Raw genomic sequence first — 19,237 nt, 5'->3', positions numbered from 1 at the left:
ACTAAATGGAAGTTTCTACAAGAACAAATCGCAGAAGCCACTATGTCCTGCAGGTTACAGACCCGACTATGCAGCAGGTGTTTGACCCAGGTCACTGTTCTACCACCTTAAATGTTAGTGTTGAGCATAAAAGGAAGAGATCTGTAGGACTGAAAGTGAGAGGCCTGAGAATACTGGTGGTGAGGCGCGAGTAATGTGAACAGACCTGCAAGCCATGTAAACTGGCACAATATTTATTTTAAAGATTCAAGTGGCAGAAAAAAATATATGTTAATTGTATACATTGTTTCATGCACTTCCAGCAGGTACCAGCAAACATGAGCTATTCAAATCCAAAATCCTGTGTCTTTACAAATGGAAACTGCTGCCTTGAAATACATCCACCAGTTCGGGATCATGATTTTCAGCGTTTCTTCTGCAAAGGAAGTGAATTATAGAAAGAATCAAAGATATACATTGACAGGCCTGCCACTCTACAATTTAATTCAGCTCAATAGTTGAAGGATAGAAGATACAAACAAGAGGGAAGACCTTCTCTGTGAAGGTGGCTGTGTAGGTGAAGAGGTGCTCCTGGGTCTTAGCCTTGTAGAAGGACACCAGCCCCCCCTCGTAGTCCAGGTAAACTCCAAGGGGGCTTACTACTGGCAGGCTGCTCGCAAGGGTAAAAGGCAAGGTGTGAATCGTAAAAGGGAATAAACTGCGCTGCAAAACCCAGGAGCCATTCTCAGGCTCCATTAGGTATTTACTTATAGTAGCAGACTCCGTGGCCACCCCTATCTGCCAAAATATGTACGTATAATGAGCTCGAGCAATGCGAGTGGGCACCGTCAGCTCCCAGTAATGCTTCCCAGAGGTGAAGCCCACAGTTCCTCTGGCACAACCCTCACGCACACGTGTCTCTGCATTCTTGGTAATACGTTTTGAACTAGTGCGGCGCGTGACTCGCTTCCCATCTGCGGAGATGTTGAGTGAAGGATCAGCTGTGTTCGGATCCAGGAACAGAGATTCTGAGGAAGAAAAGAGAAGGTTAATGTACATCAGGCAGTCTGTGCAGCTCTCAGCTCTTCCTGTCTAATCTCTCTTCCCCAGTCTAACCCCAACAGCTTCTTTCTGTCATCCATCCTTTCATCTCTCCACAATCCCTTCAGTATGTCCATCTGCAAACCCGTCTGCCCAACTCTCTTACTTCTTTGCTGGAGTTCAAATGAAAGAGATGCTTTTGAAGGACGTGTGTCCTGAAAGACCACCAGTGAGATGACAATGGGATCTGGAATTGTCCTCAGTCATGTCCTTGAAGACAAAGGGCCTCATGTATGGGATTTGGGCATAGGGCAACATAGTAAGGTGCCTTTCTGGGCTGCCCTACTTCAGAGTGAAAGGCAGGAATGTACTGTATTTTTGCAATGCAGTGCATTCCTGTCCTTTCTCCCTGCACTGGCGCCATTTCATCAGCATAGCGCCATTGTAGGCACCCATACACCATGGTGCAAGGGAGCCTGCATCGCATGCAGGGTTGTTTTTGTGCAGGAAGAAGCACTTTTCTGTACAAAATCAATCCTACAAAGCGTTTTCCTCTTTCTATGTGTGCTGCACTATGAAGCACACATGAAGAAAGTACGAGCAGAAATGAACATACTTCTCGTTACTCCTCACCTCTGGAGGTGTACGGAATTGGACTTGCCACTTCCCCAGGTTTATGTGGTTTTCTAAATTTGGGGAAGTGTCAAAGTCTATAGGTGTTGCGTGGGAATTTTCACCACAACTCCCATAGAACGCCTCCCGGCCGCAGAGTGACGCAACACAACAATTTGCGCTGCATCACCTTACTCATGATTTATGAGGCCTCTCAAAGTGACCCAGGGCAGCTTTGCATGGCTTCATAAATCTGACTCAAAGCCTTCCATCACGCATGTGCCACTTTACCTGGCGCAAAAGTGATTGTTACACAGCCCCAACCTATTTCCAGTTATCCTGTGATCAAATGTGTCACTCTGCTGTTTTCCTTGTTCAGAAACAAACTTCCTCTCTTTCAAGTCAACAATGAGTTATCAAGAGATCTCTGGGCACGTCCAACCTGGGCCACCTCACTACTATCTCGACTTGGCTTCACAAAGAATTCAGAATAGTTACAAAGACTGTAGAAACTAGCAGGATGAATGTGTCTAGAATTTCAGAAACACACTATTTTGAAACCACTGCTGAAAGGTCTCCTTTGGTTCTTCTGGAGGTCAAATATTGTAAAGTCGATTAGGGGTGTAGGTCTACACCTAGTAATATTAACACAATAAGTCAATTTAGGCTCAATTTAAACCTGAGCTCAACCTCCAGTAGATGTAGCATTGAGCAGGCACGCTTAAATTTGGAGAACTGTGTATTAACAGCACAGAAAGAGTTGAAAACACACCACAGTAAAAATCCCAGTCCAATTTATCAACATAGAGAACATGTTAATGAGCAAATAGACAAAAAATTGACAAACATATGATGTAGGAAACTGTAGACAGAATTTGGTAATATTTTATTTGTTTCTGGTGCCAAAAAATGTCAAGCACCACCCGTAGATATTTAGTTGTGCATGACCGGGTCCAAGTCAATAGTTACGTCCAACAGGGACGGAGCGTAGGTCGGATACAAGGAAGCGAGCAGTCCAGTAGAAAATGTAACTTTCTAATTCAGTCTAAGGAATGGAAGGCAAAAAATCTCAGCAGGAGAAGGCAGCAGGCTATGAGCGAAATGGGGTTCATGAAGTCAGATAGTGATCAGACACAGTTACGGTGAAGCCATTTGCTTTTGGCAGGAGGGCTAAGAGCCGCAGATATTCAAAATCCACACCAAAGGAAGGCCACTCATAGGCCGGATATTTTTGGTGCCTTCTGCTGGTGAAGATTTCTAACTGTGTACTTCACATCATTTGCAGAAGTTAAGCTTTGTTCAGTGGAGCAAACCAGCAAGCTGAGTCCGTCCAGCAGTAGCCTCTGGTTCCTTTTATAATTGTTTTGAAAATGTTTTCAACTGTTCAGCTTTGTAGATCGTGATGGGGGGCACATCCAATCTTTGCCAGCCTGGGGTCCAGGAAGTTTTGGATACCACTTGAGGGCGTAGGACTCAATCTACTAGTAGCCACCAGCAGGGAACAGGGCAAATCCAGTTGATACTGGTCAGCTGGATTTAGCAGAAACTTGGCCTCCATGCAGCTTTTTTTGCTCCTCAAGGCTAACAGGAGGTTAGCCAAGTAGCCCTTGAAGATCACTCATCAGTCCTGGAAACAAGTGAGAACAGGCCAAGCCCTTGGGGTGACAGTGGGTACAGACCACTGTCTGAAGTCCAGATTTCAACAGGTGTCTTTCTCCTTTTGTCTTCTACAGGTCCAGAGAGGTTCTGACGAGGGTACCCAGAGTGTTGAGACAGAATATCAAGTGACATTCATTTTGTGTCAAGAATACCGTGATAGCAAAAGTCGCACAATTGATGGATGGAATGCAGAACAAATCAAAACATTCACCCCCAGTCAAGAGATCTAGGTTAATCCATCATTCTTTTGCTCACCACACCACCCCAGTTAAGACCTGTCCATATGCAAATCAGTCTTGACCCTGTGCCTCATGGGAACAGTACAGCCCGAACTGCCAAGAATATTGTGATAGCATAATATCGAGGTAAGTGATATCGATGTCAAGAATAGAGAAAATAGATTTAGTTTGAAATATCTACATTAAAAATATTAATGTTATTGTAGTATAGAATATCGATTTTTTTTAGAAATGGTATTTAATATGTTGTAAGTGTTCTTTATTTAATTTGAATCTCTTTTTAGCCATTGCTAGTGTTGTATATTAATTACAATGTTAATAATCATATAATGTTTTGTAAAATACATTTTTTTGTAGCAGGATGTTGGGTTTGTGCGGGATAAGGGTGGGGAGTATTTAAAAAAAAAATGAATTAAATTTATCGTTTTATAATTATTTTACATGTAAATTTAAGAATGTTAACCGTTTTAGGAGCGGGACATTGGGTAATTTCCTGTTGCGGGCACTAGGCTTACCCACACAAGTGAGGTACCATTTTTCTCTGAAGACTTTGAGGAATGTGGGGTGGGTGGAATTTTGTGGATCCACGCAGATCCCAGAACTTTGCACCACAGAAATCTGAGGAAAATATGTTTTTTTAAACTAAGTTTGAGGGTTGCAAGGGATTTTGGATAACAGAACCTGGTGAGAGGCACACAAGTCACCCCATCCTGGATTCCCCTTGGTGTCTAGCTTAAAAAAATGTAGAGGTTTGCCAGGTGAATGTGCTGGAGCAGAGTTTTCTGTTTGAAAATTCGTTGGCTTTTGAAGCTCTGGCATGTCTATTTGTCGTATTAATTTATTAATTATTAATAATTAATTATTTGTCTTGTGCAAGTGTGTTTATACTAATCAATCCGTTTGTCCTAATAAGAGAGAGTTACACGTGGGTACGCATAAATGTGCTATTAATAATAACGTGCGTGTTTCCATGCTTAAACGTTGCTATGTGCTGTTTATTTTGAGCACAAAACGCTTTTCGAATTAATGCTTTTCTATGTTGCAAGAGCTAGATACATACATACACATAAGGGTATTAGTGGGGTTAAAACTGTTTAATCACTATGCTGTGGTAACGTTGTTCTTGTTTCTTTTAATTAAGATGGTCTATTGTGGCCTATGGTGGCCTAGTCAAAGATGGCCGATTTTGTAAGCCTGGCCTCGATTTGAACATAGAAAAACCGTGATGAGAGAGAGCCCTGCTGAATATGGTCCTGAAGTCAGCTGACCACAGTCCTTGCTTGCCTTGTTGAAAAACTTTCCGTGAGGACAGCAGCAGCCCGGGTAATCTCTAAGTGAAATGGAACGTCCTTGGCAGCCTTGGGAAACAAAGGAGCCTTAGAGGAAGACTCTAAACTATGGTCTCATTGCCGAGGAGAAGTAGAATTAACCAGATACATTTATGTCTCTTGGTTCCTGTTCCGTAGTCTTTATTTTGTGATTTTTCCTGAGCGGAGATTTTCAAATGTAGCGATGTTACATCCTTTCCTTTTCGCTCTGCTCAGCGGTCCAGCGGACATTACAACTTTTCTTTGTATCTTTCTTTTGTTCAAAATAGTATAAGAATTGTTAGCCTAGAGAGGGTTTTTGCCACTTGCCATTTGCCTTTGCCGCGTGAATCTACGTTGCTGAGGATCGATGCTGAAAGGACTTCGTCTTGAGAGACTTTACTGAGAGACTTGTCCTGACCCGTTCTGACATTTAGCTAGAATAGGTAACTATGAGAAAAATGATTTATTCTGATTGATTTCCTTTTGACTAATTTTAGATAAAGCAATATAATTTTGAACATGGTGTTGGATATTATTTCTTGTCAATTATTGAGTATCATTTCAATTATTGTTGTATAGGTTGTATAGGTTATGTTTATGGACAGTCACAATAACCAGGTCTTATCGACCTCGATATAGATGCAGGGTGACTAGGAGTTTTCTTTCCACAGGTTTATTGCTGGTAGAGTATTTGAGCGTATGTTAGTGAAATGGGCCCTAGCGTATGATGAATGTATGTGCGTGTAACTGTGAGATTACTCTATCCCTGGTAGTGGGAATATTATACACACCCTGATCTCTATCAAATGCACTGATGCAGACCTCAGCTGTGACTTCACTTACAGTAACAGGGCTGAATGATGACACACACTACTCTCAATCTCATAACATTAATATGGATGAAGATGTCTCAGTTTCACTGACTTACAACTTTGTGCAGACTCCAGACAGACAAGTAGTGTCTGTGCAATAGTGCAACTATGCAGAGCTTAGCAGCTGTAACTTTACTTACAGTACAGGCTAAATGATGAATGATGGACGACAAAGGTATGGAAGCTGATATGTATGATGGAATAGCCAGAGGCGATGGGCTAATGATAGATAGGCAGTGAGTGAGTCTTTAAACTCTGGATCAGGTCACGTGAGACTGACTGTGGGGGAGTGATTCATTTGCATCGAACAATCAGAAAGTAATTAATTGGGCGGCATGCTGTTGGCGATTGCTTGGATTTAGTTTGTTACCAAAAATAGGGAGCTGTGTTAAGGGGCTAACAATGTTTCCAAGAAACTTCCAGAGATTTGTTCACAACATGCTGTCACAACAATTTGATTTCATGTTGTTCTAATCCGAGAATTATGTTTATCCCAGCTATTCAACTGTTGCCTGTTTACGGGGGTCAATACTTGTATTCTGAGAGCTCTTGCAGGCCTTATGCATTCACTGGGAGAACATCTTACGGTATGGGCTCAGGTTTAAAGGTCTCTGTGAGGAATACTATGCTTACTGTTTGTAGCCTGAGACAAGCATTTGCCTTCATTAAATAAAAGTACATTTGGCACATGTAGTGTGACACCAGAACAACATTAAAGTTAGTATATAAGCTTAAATTCCAATTTAGTTCAATCGAAAACAACTTAACAACTACAAAGTCAGAAGTAAATCTGGTATAGCGATCAGGCAGTATTAAGAATAATTACTTGTGTGTTATGTAGTAAGTCTTGTTGCAGAGATTCTGCTCAGGAACAGAACTATGCTTGGGACCATAGGACATACGTATGTAGGGACTGAGTCACCATACCACCTCCTTATCCTTGAGCCACAGTCCGACTAGATATAGTGTCTCACTTGCCCTCCTCCTCATATCCAGAGGAACAAATAAAACAACCAGCATCTACATATAAAATACCACTGGCAGCTATCACAGTTGATGCGACCAAGGCCTTTGACCGGATAAACTAGCTTTACCTGCAAAAAATCTTAAGGCTATCCAATTTAGGGGAGAATTTTTGTAGGGCAATAGAATTATTGTATAAAAACCCTACAGCTAAAGTATTTGTAAATAGAAATATCTCAAGAGTTTTTAATATATATTGGGGGACGAGGCAAGGGTGTCTGTTATCACCCCTCCTTTTCAATTTATACATTGAACCCCTAGCGGAGAAGATACGAAAACATGACAGTATACTCCCTTTTAAATATTGGTGCTAGGAGAAAAAAATAGGACTATACAATGATGACTGAGTGGTATATAGCTCAGAGCTCAACACAGCATTACCGGTAGTGTATGAGCTGGCATCACAGTTTGGGCGGATCTCAGGATGTGAGATCAATGAGAGCAAAATGATCATAATGACTTGGAACATCAACTCACAACTGAAGTGTGTTAAAGAGGAAATGAGATACCTAGGTATCAAAATTGTCCAGAAAAAAGAACAAATCCCCGAAACTAACTTTCAGAAGATCAGCAAGGAAGTGGGGACATTTCTACTTAGTTGGTCTTTTCTTCCTTTGACAATTTATGGTCAATCTTGTGAAAATGTCAATTCTCCCTAAGTTTACTTTCTTATTTCAGAATATGCCCATGGCTTTTAAGGTAGAATAGCTCAGAAAAGTTCAGTCAAAAACTACCAGCTTTATTTGGGCCTCAAAAGGTGCTCGAATTTCGTGGAAAAAGACAAGAGGAGCAAAGAATCTAGTTCAACGATTTGTTCATTAGTAGAGCTTTAACTTCCCTTTTGAAGGCAAGTGTAGAGGGAATCAGTCTTGTATCCACTGGAAGAGAGTTCCAGATTCTCGGGCGATGCCAGAGAATGTTCGATGGTAGGTTTTAAGGTTCTTAAATTTCATTGGCTTGAGCAGCAGTGTGCTAGTGTTCCTGTGGACTTGGAGCCACCAGAAAGTTCCAGCTTGTTTTTCAGATAGAGTGGGGTGTTGAAATGTGGTGCCCTATGGCACACAAGCGATCTTTAGTTGTATCCTTGCCTCAACGGGAAGCCAAGTGAGCGATTTCATTTCCGGCGAGATGTGGTTGGTCTTCTTAGAACCCGTGATGAGTCTAGTAGCAGCATTCAGAGATGCTTTGTTAGGGGCTAAACTGAGTTTCGACAGTCCGCATTGAGTAGCACTGCCGTATTGTAGTCTAAAGATGACAAGGGCTTGCACCGCTGATTTAAGGTCATCTTAGGGAAGGTAGGGTTTGAGTTTTCTTAGGATGCAAAGTTGGAAGTTAGCTCCTTTGGTCGATGATCTGGTGTGGGCTTGCATGTTTAGTTTTTTTTCTAGCACAACTCCCAGTGATTTAGTGGAGTTAATGATGTGTGGTGAGCTGTTGAGTGCGGTGAGGTTACACAGATATTTCACCACAGTGGTGGTTTGCCTAACGGGTTCAATGAGGAGGGATTCTGTCTTGAGGGCGTTTAATTTGAGATGGTTGAGGTTAGCCAGTTTAGGGATTTGAGGAGGGTTCCGTTGAGAGATTTGATGTAATCGGGGGGAAGAGATATTCATGTAGAGTTGAGTGTCATCTGCATATATGTGATATTGGATGTTGGGGGCTTTAAAAATTACAGTCAATGGTTCAAGGAAAAGGTTAAAGAGTGTGGGGGAGAGTGAGGAACCTTGGGAGACACCAAGTGTGCAGGGACTAGGGTTGGATAAAGACAGGTTGGATTTGACTCTTTGTGCTCTTTTGTTGAGGAAAGAGGAAGACCATTTAAGGACCGTGCCTGTGAGCACCATCCTTTGTTCTAAGAGGTAGAGTAGATTGTCATGTTTGACCGTGTCGAAAGCAGATGAGAGATCGAGCAGTATTAAAAGACAGGCTTCATTTTGGTCAAGTAAAGTGAGAGCGTTGTCCACTATGTGAGTGATGGCCGTTTCGGTGCTGTGGCTGGTACGGAAGCCCGATTGGAATAGGTTGAGAAGCTGGAATTGCTTAATGTGTTTGTGTAGTTGTTCATGAACACATTTCTGCAGAAGTTTTGTCACGGTGGGTATGTTTGTGATTGGTCGGTAGTTGTTCAGGTCAGTAGGGTCAGCCGAGGGTTTTTTGAGACTAGGAGCACTTGGCCGGCCTTCAGGCAGTCCGGGATCTCACCTTGAAGAAGTACGGCGTTGATGATCTTGGACCAGAGAGGTGCTAGTGAACCTATCATTTCTATGAAGAAGTTGGGGTGGAGCGGGTCATTGAAGTGATTAGAGGGTTTAAGGGTTGAGAGAATATTAAGGATGGTAATGTCATTGAGGGGATTGAATTGACTCTATGAGGCATTGTTTTTGAGGGAGAGACCATGTGGCGAGGGCGAGGGTGTGGCGACAGAGGAGTCAAGAGAGGGTGAGAGATTGACTGCAGCAGACCTAAGATCTGATTCAATTTTATTTGTCTTTACAAGGAAGAATTCCGCAACCGCTTCGCAGTTTGGTTGCGGGTGAGAGAGGTGCTGAGATTGGGTAGAGGTGTTGTTGGATTGTGATTTAATGAGCTCAAAAAGTCGTTTTGGGCAATTTTTGGCTTTGTCAAGTTGGTATTAGAAGAAGTTGGCTTTCATCATTCTAATGAGTTTGTTGTATCTACTCCTTTTGAGTCTTAGAGTTTTTAGAAGCTCCGTGGAGGGAATGGATCTCCAATTGCGTTCAGCTAGTCTTAGGCTGCGTCTGTCCGCATTTAGTCTGTCATTGAACCAAGGTTTGGAGTCTTTTATGGGAATTCTTTATAGTTGAAGGGGGGCCGTATCATTCAAGGCAGATAGCATGCTTTGTTATAATGTTCAGTGAGGTCGTGAACATTGTTCATGTTTGCAGGCGTCAGAAGGGAGAAATTGCAGCGCTCTATGAGCTCATTAATGCTTATGTTATGGAGCGATCTTTTCCAGTGTTTTAGTTTTAGTGGTTGTGCACTTTTGTGGTTCCAGCTTTCAAGTATCAGGAAGTTGATATAATGACGGTCAGACCAGTCACAGGGTAGAATGGATTCGAGATGAATGGAGTTGGGGTTGGAAATGATTAGATGCAGTGTCTGAGGACAGTGTCGGCCCAGGTTGGAGGAGATGGTTTCCATGATTTGTTCAATTAGATGGAGGTTATCACTTGGGGGTGGGAGAAGATGTGAAGGCTGCATAGGCGTCTGTGTGTGCTAGTGATATCTATGCATAGGTATTCACAGGATGAGAGATTAACTGAGGGGGACTGTTTTGTTGTTAGAGAGTTGCAGAAGATACAGGCTATGCCACCTCCTGTTTTCTTAGCTCGGTTGAGTCTGATAATGTTGTGAATTTGGGGGACTAATAGGTCAGGGATAGGGCCAGAGGAGTCACTGAGCCATGATTCTGTGAGGATAAGGAAGTCCAGTTCTTGGGCAAGGATGAGATCAGCAAGGTCTGTGGCATGTTTCACAGCTGATCTGCAGTTAATTAACATGCATTTCTGGTGTGATTTGTGCATGGTGTCTGTGAGCGTGGGCTGTGTAGTGGGGATCTGCATGAGGTTATTAATGTTTATGGAGTTGGCATTGAGTCTGGGGGCTCTAAGAGGGTTGGGTGTGATACTTTGGATAGGTTCCGCATTACCAGGTTTAGGGAATGTCGCACTAGGGTTGTTTGTGAGGATCTAGCAGGGACTGAGATGGCCGCATGAAGAGAGGTGTACTCAAGAGGGAGGAGAGAATATCAAGTTCTGAAAATGGATTCTTGGATCTAGCAGGTCTAGATGGCGCGTTAGGGTAGGGAGTAGTATTCCATATCTGGACAGGGGGTTTCGCCTGGATCATATGCGGGATCTCATGTGATGTCAAGTTGGAAGAAAGATGAGGGATCTCAAGTGTGGACATGTTGTAAGAGAGATCAAGGGCTAGCTCTTCGGTGGACTTAAGGAGTTTTTGGATGGCAGTTTTGAGAGTTAGAAGTTCCTGGTTTATTTTCTTGAACTTAGAAGCAGGATCTGAGTGTGGATAATGGGTCACGTGGAGGGGAGGCAGAGGCTTGTTCAGTGGGAGGGCAGAGGGGAGACCAGGGAATGTGAACAGGTGAGAAGGGGGAAATCCGCTAGTGGAGTGTTCCATCTCCGATGTACGGGCACGCAAGGCGAGTGGGTGATGGAAGGGTGGTTAGGGGACGGGAGGTTGCAAGAGTTCCTTTGGAAGCCCGCTGTCGAGTGAGGGACTTATATAGGCAAGGGCTAGTGGGAGAGGAGGTGGCGTAAGTGTCGGAGGGGTGGACGGAGCGAGATATAACAAATCGGTGATTACTGGCAAACATCTGGTCAGGTCGTGGCACAGTGGGTGCGTTAGGGGAGCTTGAGGATGGAGAAGCTTTGGTCCTGTGTGTGTTGATCAGGGTAGGAGAGGCATTACTCAGGTTGTGGTCCATTAGCGGTGGATCTGGGACCTCCAGAGACGGGGTAAGCTCATACCTACAATAAATAGGGGATTCGCTAGTGACCAAAGATTTTTTAAAGAGGGCAAATCTGTCATCAAAGATGTCCAGGTTGCGATCGGTGGCCTGAATTAGTATAGTCCCATTGTTGTAGATGGATATAGTGGCATTTTCTCTAAAAGTGGGAGACTTTGTAGCCAAAAGTCGCAGACCGTGAGGGAATTTTGTGGCCGAGGTGATTCTGAGTAGGGAGGGGAACGTCAATCTCCACTGAGCTCTTCTTTTAGTGTAGATGATCAGGTCACTCATAATAGTACCTATTTTTGGACAGAAGTAGGGGTCAGAGATAAGGGTTTCTGGGTTGGCTTTGAGCAGTCTATGTTTCAGAGGTTTAGTCACATTTTTGGTTGGTTGGTTGGACTTTTTAAGTCTGGAGTCCATACTGCGTAAGGGTGGTCGTGGAGGAGAGAGTTTAGTAAACGAGGTAGGATTGAGCAGGAGTCCACATAGTGATCCACACGGGGTCGTGTCTTCATGGTGCTATCAGTTGTAGAGAGAGAACAGAATTATTTGGGAATTGGAGTCAAGCAATCGACCCAGTTATTATAGTGAGGAGCGGGGTCGGCCGTTTACAGCCCTTAATATCCGCGAGCCTCCTATTGGAGAGATCAGATCTATGCTGGATGGTGGTCATCTGCTAGGTCCCATTACAGTGTTCCGGATAGTGTGGTGCTGAGGTCATGAGTCAGGTCAGCTATAGCACTAATGAGCAGGGGGTGGCCATTTTGGACAGAGGGTACTTGAATAGTGGTAGTGGGGTCAAACAATCTACCAGTTAATCAAGATGAGCGCAGGAGGCGGCCATTTTAGAGAGAGGGAAGAATCCTTAATAGAAGACAGGGTCATGCACTCGACCCAGATGTTCCAGAGAGGCGGGCGGCCATTTTAGAGATTTCAATAATGGAAGGAGACGGGGACCAGAAGCCCTTCATGGTGCACTTACCACAACCACAGCGAGTAGAGGGTAATTTCGAGGATGTGGCCAATAATATCCGATCCTCGGAGCAAGAGTAGCCAGCTCTCGGCGTCGGAAAAGCAAGATCCGTGATTCCCTCAGTAGCAGAAGGTGGGAGTGATCGTGGGCACCATAGTCTCAATGCAGATGCCCAGGGCCCCACAGCACCTCTAGGTAGTGGCCGGAAGCACGCCCGGGGGCTCAAGGAAGCATAGTTATACCGGCGTGGTGGCAGTAGTGGGCGGGGTCATCGGTGGGCACAGTGCTGTCTTTGTGATCCAGGGAATAAACACGGGAAGGGGCTGGGGGCTCAGAGTCTCGACATGTGTGGGGCAGAGGGAACACAGGGAGTGGAGTGTCGCAGGGATGTTCCAGGTGTCCATTTGGAATATGACCATTCGGTGTTGTGCGCGCTGACGACTTCGGTTCGCGGTGAGGGGTAGGGTCATGCTTGAGAGCATAGACCAAAAGTGGCCTCTTATGAGAAGCTGAGGGTCGGGCCGCATCTTGCTAGTCACTGAGTGATCCTTGGCCTCAGCTTCGATGTAGAGGAGCGCAGGGGGAAAAAAGAAAATCCTGAGCTGCCCCATGCCTTGGGCAACGTATAGGGTCGAGGTAGAAGACAGCAGCGACTGTCTCCGGACTGCCGAGAGTAGCAGAAAGTCAGCAGGTAGCTGTGTCACAGATGAGCCGGGGTATCAGCGGGAGCCTGGGCCAAGAAGACTATAGAGTCAGGGAGATCAGCTTGGTTGGTGACCTACCTTGCCATGCCTGGCGAGGAGCTGCCCTGCTCCAGGAGCTACAGACTGACTGACCCAGTCGTAGGCCAAGATGGTGGTGGGTCTCAGTCACCGGGAGTCGGAAAGGAACGGGCAAATCCGTTGGGTCACTCCGTACAGCACAGGCAGGGTAGGAGCAGGCCGGCAGGGGACAGCTCACCCTGCGGATTTGACTATGCCATGGCCACCGCAGACCCAGGTCCCAACGAGAGCGCCAGTCAAACGGCCCAAGTCGAGGCCCAGAGGGTAGCATCAAGGGAGACCCCAGAGCACAGGTTATCATCTTTTGTCAACCTGGGCAAATGAGGACAAAAAAAATAAAGAGGAACAAATGAATTGATACCCCAGAATACAACACTCCTGACCCTCTTAGGAATTGCAGTGGTAGGACACTCCCTTCCACTCACACACTCATACTCGTACACAATAAGATATGAAAGAGACACTATATTTATTTAAACTATCGTGCTCGGAAACGCAGTATACGTGCCACAATAAGAAAACAACTGCCTAGCAAAAATACCATCAACATTGTCAATAAACCATAGATTATAAAAAGCCCTGTCATATCATACATACATATGGCTGGGCATACACTGGATCTTCTATTTTCTAAAATCAAGGATACCAACGTCTCTGGGGTCACACCTCTGCCAGAGACTGATCACTTCCTAAACTCCTTTTACATTAACCTGCCAACTAAGCTAACAAAGGCGCCCACACAAACTACAACAACAAAAAGACCATGGAGCCTTCTTACCCCTGAGTTGTTTGCGTCTCATTTTCTGGCTTGTGACCAAAATATTGAGAAAACACTCTCTGCCCAGGCTGAGGCTGGATGTTTGCATAATGACATCATTAATGCATTGGATCTGTGTGCCCCTAGAGTCGTAAATAAATCTACCAGGGCAATGCCATCTGAGAAATGGTATTCTTTAGAGCTAAAATTACAACAAAGGAGATGTAAAACCCTAGAACACAAGTTTACACTATCAAAAGAAAACAATGATAGACTGCTCTACAACGAGGATTTAAAAATCTATCATAATGCCCTTCAAAGCGCAAAAAAAACTCTATTATGCAAAAAGAATTGAAGATAATTGTAACTCTTCTAAAGAACTATATAAAATAGTGAAAGAACTCTTTAAACCAGCTGGTATGAACCACACTATGACCCCTTCTGTTGATAATTGCGAGATAATCACAACTTCCTCTTTGATAAAGTCACTAAAATGTACTCCTCCTTCAATAGACAATTCACTGTCAATAAATCAGATAGCAAGACATCAGCTCCACACCCCAAAGCACAGGCTTATTTAGGCCACCCGGCCCCTTTCAGAAGGAGAGGTTACAAAAGCTCTGATGGAGGTTAAAGCAGGATCTCCATTCGACCTCAGCTTATTTTCTCAATACTTGCCTCTGTCCTAAGCCCACAAGTCACTCGCATTTTTAATAAATCTCTAGACTCAGCCTCCTTCCCGCACACATGGAAAGAAACCACAGTGTTCCCATTATTTAAAAAAGCTGGTCTAGAACTTTACAACCCTGCTAGTTACCGGCCGACCTCTCAATTACCTCACCTGTCCAAGGTGTTGAAAAAACTGGTGAAAAAGCAATTGGTAAACTTCCTTGAAACTAATGAATTACTAGACCCTTCCCAGACTTGCTTTAGAGCTAATAACAAAACAGAACCGACTCTACTTGCAGTATCGGATAACATCAGGACCTTGATAGATCAAGGGAAAGCCGCTGCACTGATCCTTCTGGAGCTAACAGCGGCTTTCAATACTGTTTCCCATGACCACCTGCTACATATTCTGTACAAAAAAGGAATATATTCAAAAGCCCTTCAGCGGCTCACCTCTTTTTATCCAATAGAGGACAAAAAATCCAAATGGGCCACCACTCTTCAAGCTCACGAACTATCAAGCATGGAGTACCACAGGGGTCCTCTTCGAGCCCCACTCTCTTTAACATCTATGTCTCCTCCCTGGCAGAGAGCAGTAGGAAATGGGGTTTCAGTAGTTGCTCTTACGCTGCTAATTGCCTTTGAAGACAGGCATGAAAATACCAAACAGAACCTAATCAACTGTCTTACAGAAACAGCAACTTGGATGATGGAACACAGCCTGAAACTAAGCACAGAAAAGTCTGAGATCTCACTTTTTGGTGGAGCACACTTAATCTAGGACAACACCTGGTGGCCCCAGGTGCTGGGGGCTGCCCCAGAACCCAAGCGAGTGGCAAAGAAATTGGGCATTGTGTGTTACTGATTGTTCCATTCATAGTTGTTTGTAGTTTTTCTTCTTATTGTAGGGTTTCCATAAATATATAAAGTGTAGGCCGGGGTCTGATTAGTGTGGTTTGGAAGGTATTGTGCCATTTTTCCACTGCATTGTTTAATTTGACTTCCTGTGCCAAGGTGATGTCATAGACATTCCTCGGTGCTATTTGGAAATTGAGTTGGCCTATGTATCCAGAGAGATTTAGTACCTAATTTAGAACTTGGCGATATTACCATCATCCCACTGTGGTGGTAGTTCTAAGTACTCTGTTGAGTTGACGGATTTCCGCCAGCCATATTTAGATGTGCCATCAACAGACTGGTTCCTGCCGCATCAGAGGTCTTCTCTGCTGGCTACCAGTACTCCGCCGCCATCAACCCAGTGGTGTTGCTCTGTTCTAATTTAGATGTTCCTGTTGTGCTAGCGGAGTCATGACAGAATGAGGTCAGGGTGGTGTGAAGACAAGTGAGTACTACTTATCATTATCACACTACACATCTATGTTGGAACTCTATCAATATGTATAGGTAGGTAATGTTTAATGCCCTTTTTCTTACATATAACATTGCATATCAACAGCATATACGCACTGTTGAATGTACACCCACAGGCACCACAAGTACAACACCCACCACAACCAAATAAATATATTTTTAAGTGTCAGTACGATAGGTTTTAAGATGAATACACATAAAAAAAGTGCATGTGACAGTACCATAAACATACCCGAGGCTAATGCAAATGTCAACACATGTTTCACATTGAGACAAGTGACACAGAAGTCTACCTTAGGGTCTGGCAACCACGGGGTGACTAAGCGTTGTGGAAAGGCAGCAGCACAGGATGTACCGGGAAAGAGGGGTACAAGATGGAAACTGAAGTGGGAACACGAAAAAAGGTAAGTTTTCACCACTTTCATTGGTTTCTGCCCAACTAATTTTGGAGGTGTCCCCACCACAGTTGCCTCAACATCATAATTGGCTCGGTGGGATTCTTGGCGAGACCCCCTCCAACAGCCGCTTCAGCCTCTGCTGCCGTCAACACAGGAGGGAGATCATGGTGGAGTTGCTGGGACTCTGACGGTCTTCCTGCCATTGACATGCTATCATCTAAATACAACAGACGGCCTGCCAAGCCAGCGGGAATGCGATGGTGGGACCATATCTGCCAACATCTAAGTCAGGCCCTTAGTCTCCTAACCCAAGTGTGTTCAAAATATTCCATGAGGGGCTCCGTTTGCATCATTTTGTTGTTAGTGAGGAGTTCATTAGTGAAATGTAGAGGTTAGCTCCCTGTGTGACAGGGACATGGGCTGGTGTTTTCATTGTATTGATTGTCTGCACTTTGTGTAGATTGTTGCAGATGTCTTCATCTGCTTTGATTGCAATGATAGTTACGGCCTTGAATGGCTGTGTGTTAGTAGACTTTTAAAATGGTTTGATTCATGGCTTGTCTAATTTTATTTTTGAAGGTAGTAGTTGTTTGTTTTATGTTTAATGTGATTTAAGAGTTTGTAGTACGTTCTACTTGTTTTACTTTGTAATAGGGAATATACAAAAGGTATAATTGACTTGCAATATACACGATGTATGGTGTACATCTGAGTGGATGGTTTGGGACATATTTTGAAGATCCTGTCCCTCATCCAAGTTTGATAATGGCTTAGTTTTAGTAAGTTATCTGTTGTAGATAATATTAGGATTAGTTTCTCATTCATGCATGCATGCATTACAGTCATATGTAGCGCATTTCCAATTTATAGTTTCCATCGATGTGCATTATTGGTTGTACGTGTAGCCCATGTGACATAATAATTGCTTTCCTTTAGTGATCTGATATTTATCTGCTCTTTCTGCCATTATGTCTTCAAACATCGTTATTGTATAAAGATTTACAATTTAAAAATGTTTAAAAGATTTATAATTTACATTTCAAATTATAACAGGTTTTCTTTCTTATACTTACATGTCTGTATGTTATATTGCTGTGCATACCTATATTACAAGGTTCACATGTTCATATACAAAATCTGCATTTCTGTGTTGTGTCTGGGTGCGAGTGCCTGACCAGAACAAAATACCAAGAGGCATTGTTGTTTGACCTTGTCTGCTGTTCAGACTAAACCCAGAACAAGAAAACAACTGCAGGCTCTGTGTGAAAATATAATGTGACGCAAAAGCAAAGGTGTTTATATAGTAACATCTGCAAAGCTGATGCGGCCTGTGTCGTGCACAGATAGCCTAACATAGGGAAAACCACAATGGGCACTGTAGGTGCCCCTTCCTGCACAAAAAAACCCATGGTGCAAGGGTGCCTGTGTTGGTGCTAAGCAGCCCATTGTGCGCAAGTGCTGGGTAAAGGACAGGAATCTGATTTATTGTGATAAATATGGCGCATTCCTGCCCTTTTCTCGTTCCACAGCAACGTGACTTGTACTGCACAGCCATACTTCTGTAGTAAATATGTCCCTTATTGTCACGCAAGGCAGGGCAAGCTGCTGATTTGCATTACACTGTGTGGTGAGGGCATTAGATGGGTGAAGCCTGGGTGTTCCCATGCATCCGTCCATGTATTCTATTGAATTCCCAGATTTACCAAGAGTGGTAGACTTGGGAATGCATCAGAATTGTGTGCCTCCTCAACAGAAGCGCAACAAGGAGAAATATATTTACTTCTCCTCATTGTTCCCTCTTTCTACGTGCGCTGCATTCTGCATAACAATATAGAAAGAGGAAATTGCCACTGAGGATCATTTTTGTGCCGGAAGGTGCCCCTTTCTGCGCAAATACAACTCGGTCTACAATGCAGGCACCCGTGCACCATGGTGCTAGGGTGCCTGCATTGACGCTAGGCAGCACGTTCTGTGCCATTGCTGGGAAATAGCAGGAATGTACCATACAATCTTAAGTATGGCACATTCTTGCACTTTTCCTATCACGCAGCACACCAAGGTGACTTGCGCACTGCCTGATAATATGATAAATATGCCCCCTAGTGTGATACCCTATTAGAGATTCCATACCCTTACTTTTGGTGTTGGCAGAGGAATATTACTGTTGCAGGAGAAAGTGTGCGCTTACCTGCATGTATCACTCTGAGTAGGCATATTTCTTGGATAAAATAGATGACCCCACATAAATGGTGAGTGCCAGTCGGATTAAAGGATGTTAGAATTATCAGTTTACCCATATTCTAACCCTTACAGGTAACCCACAATCTTTTGGCAAACACCTAGCAGATTTGATAGCACACTGCACACTCTCGAACACCAAACACATCATCGTAGGGGACCTCATCCTTTATGGGAACGATGAAAGCAATGCTCTGATTCAATCCTAAAATGACCTCCTATTCAAAGAGAACCTCTCCCAGCATTGCAAAGGTCAAACTCACAACAAAGGCTCAACCCTGGATGCTATCATAGGCCAGGAAAAAATATTAACCGTCAACAGATTCCTCCCAGTTGACTGGTCCAACCACCATATCATTCTGTTCCACACCAACATAGTGCCCCACCACCAAAGCGCTCGAAAAAAAACCTTCAATGGAAGAGAAATATAAGAAGAATCCTGCTAGCTGACCTCAAAGAAAGAATGAGGCTATTACTTTCCCCAGTCAGACAACCTCTGAATGAGTGAAGTCACCGCCCATTACAACTCAACAATGTCTTCCATCCGTGATTGAGTGGCCCCTTTATAACTGAAAGGGATGAGAAACACACCCTTGAGATCCTGGTTTAACAAAGACCTCAACACTGAAAGACGACAGCTTAGATTGGTAGAAAGACTCTGGTGAACTAACCCATCCACAGTCATCTTAGATCAGCTCAGGCAAGAGCTCAGAAATTATAAAAAAACACATCACAAAAGAAAAAAGACCTTCTTCTGCAATCCTCTAGATAACGCCCAAAAAAAAAACTAAATTGCTTTTTAATATCATCAAACATCAA

General features: G+C 43.8%; 1 protein-coding gene across 2 annotated transcripts in view; it reads right to left on the bottom strand.

Moving 5' to 3' along the window:
• Window positions 1-217: 217 nt before the first annotated feature.
• LOC146839242 (CD5 antigen-like) overlaps window positions 218-19,237 on the bottom strand; it is a 357,744-nt gene continuing 338,724 nt past the window's right edge. For both annotated transcript variants that reach the window (XM_085603263.1, XM_085603264.1), the window contains one exon: window positions 218-1,007. In XM_085603263.1, the coding sequence (XP_085459389.1) occupies window positions 481-1,007 (527 nt within the window). In that variant the 3' untranslated portion in view covers window positions 218-480. The remainder of the gene's footprint in view (window positions 1,008-19,237) is intronic.

The sequence above is a fragment of the Triturus cristatus genome, chromosome 4_2 (genome assembly GCF_964204655.1).
Source record: "Triturus cristatus chromosome 4_2, aTriCri1.1, whole genome shotgun sequence".
NCBI lineage: Eukaryota > Metazoa > Chordata > Amphibia > Caudata > Salamandridae > Triturus > Triturus cristatus.
This window is presented reverse-complemented; position numbering and strand designations above follow the sequence as displayed.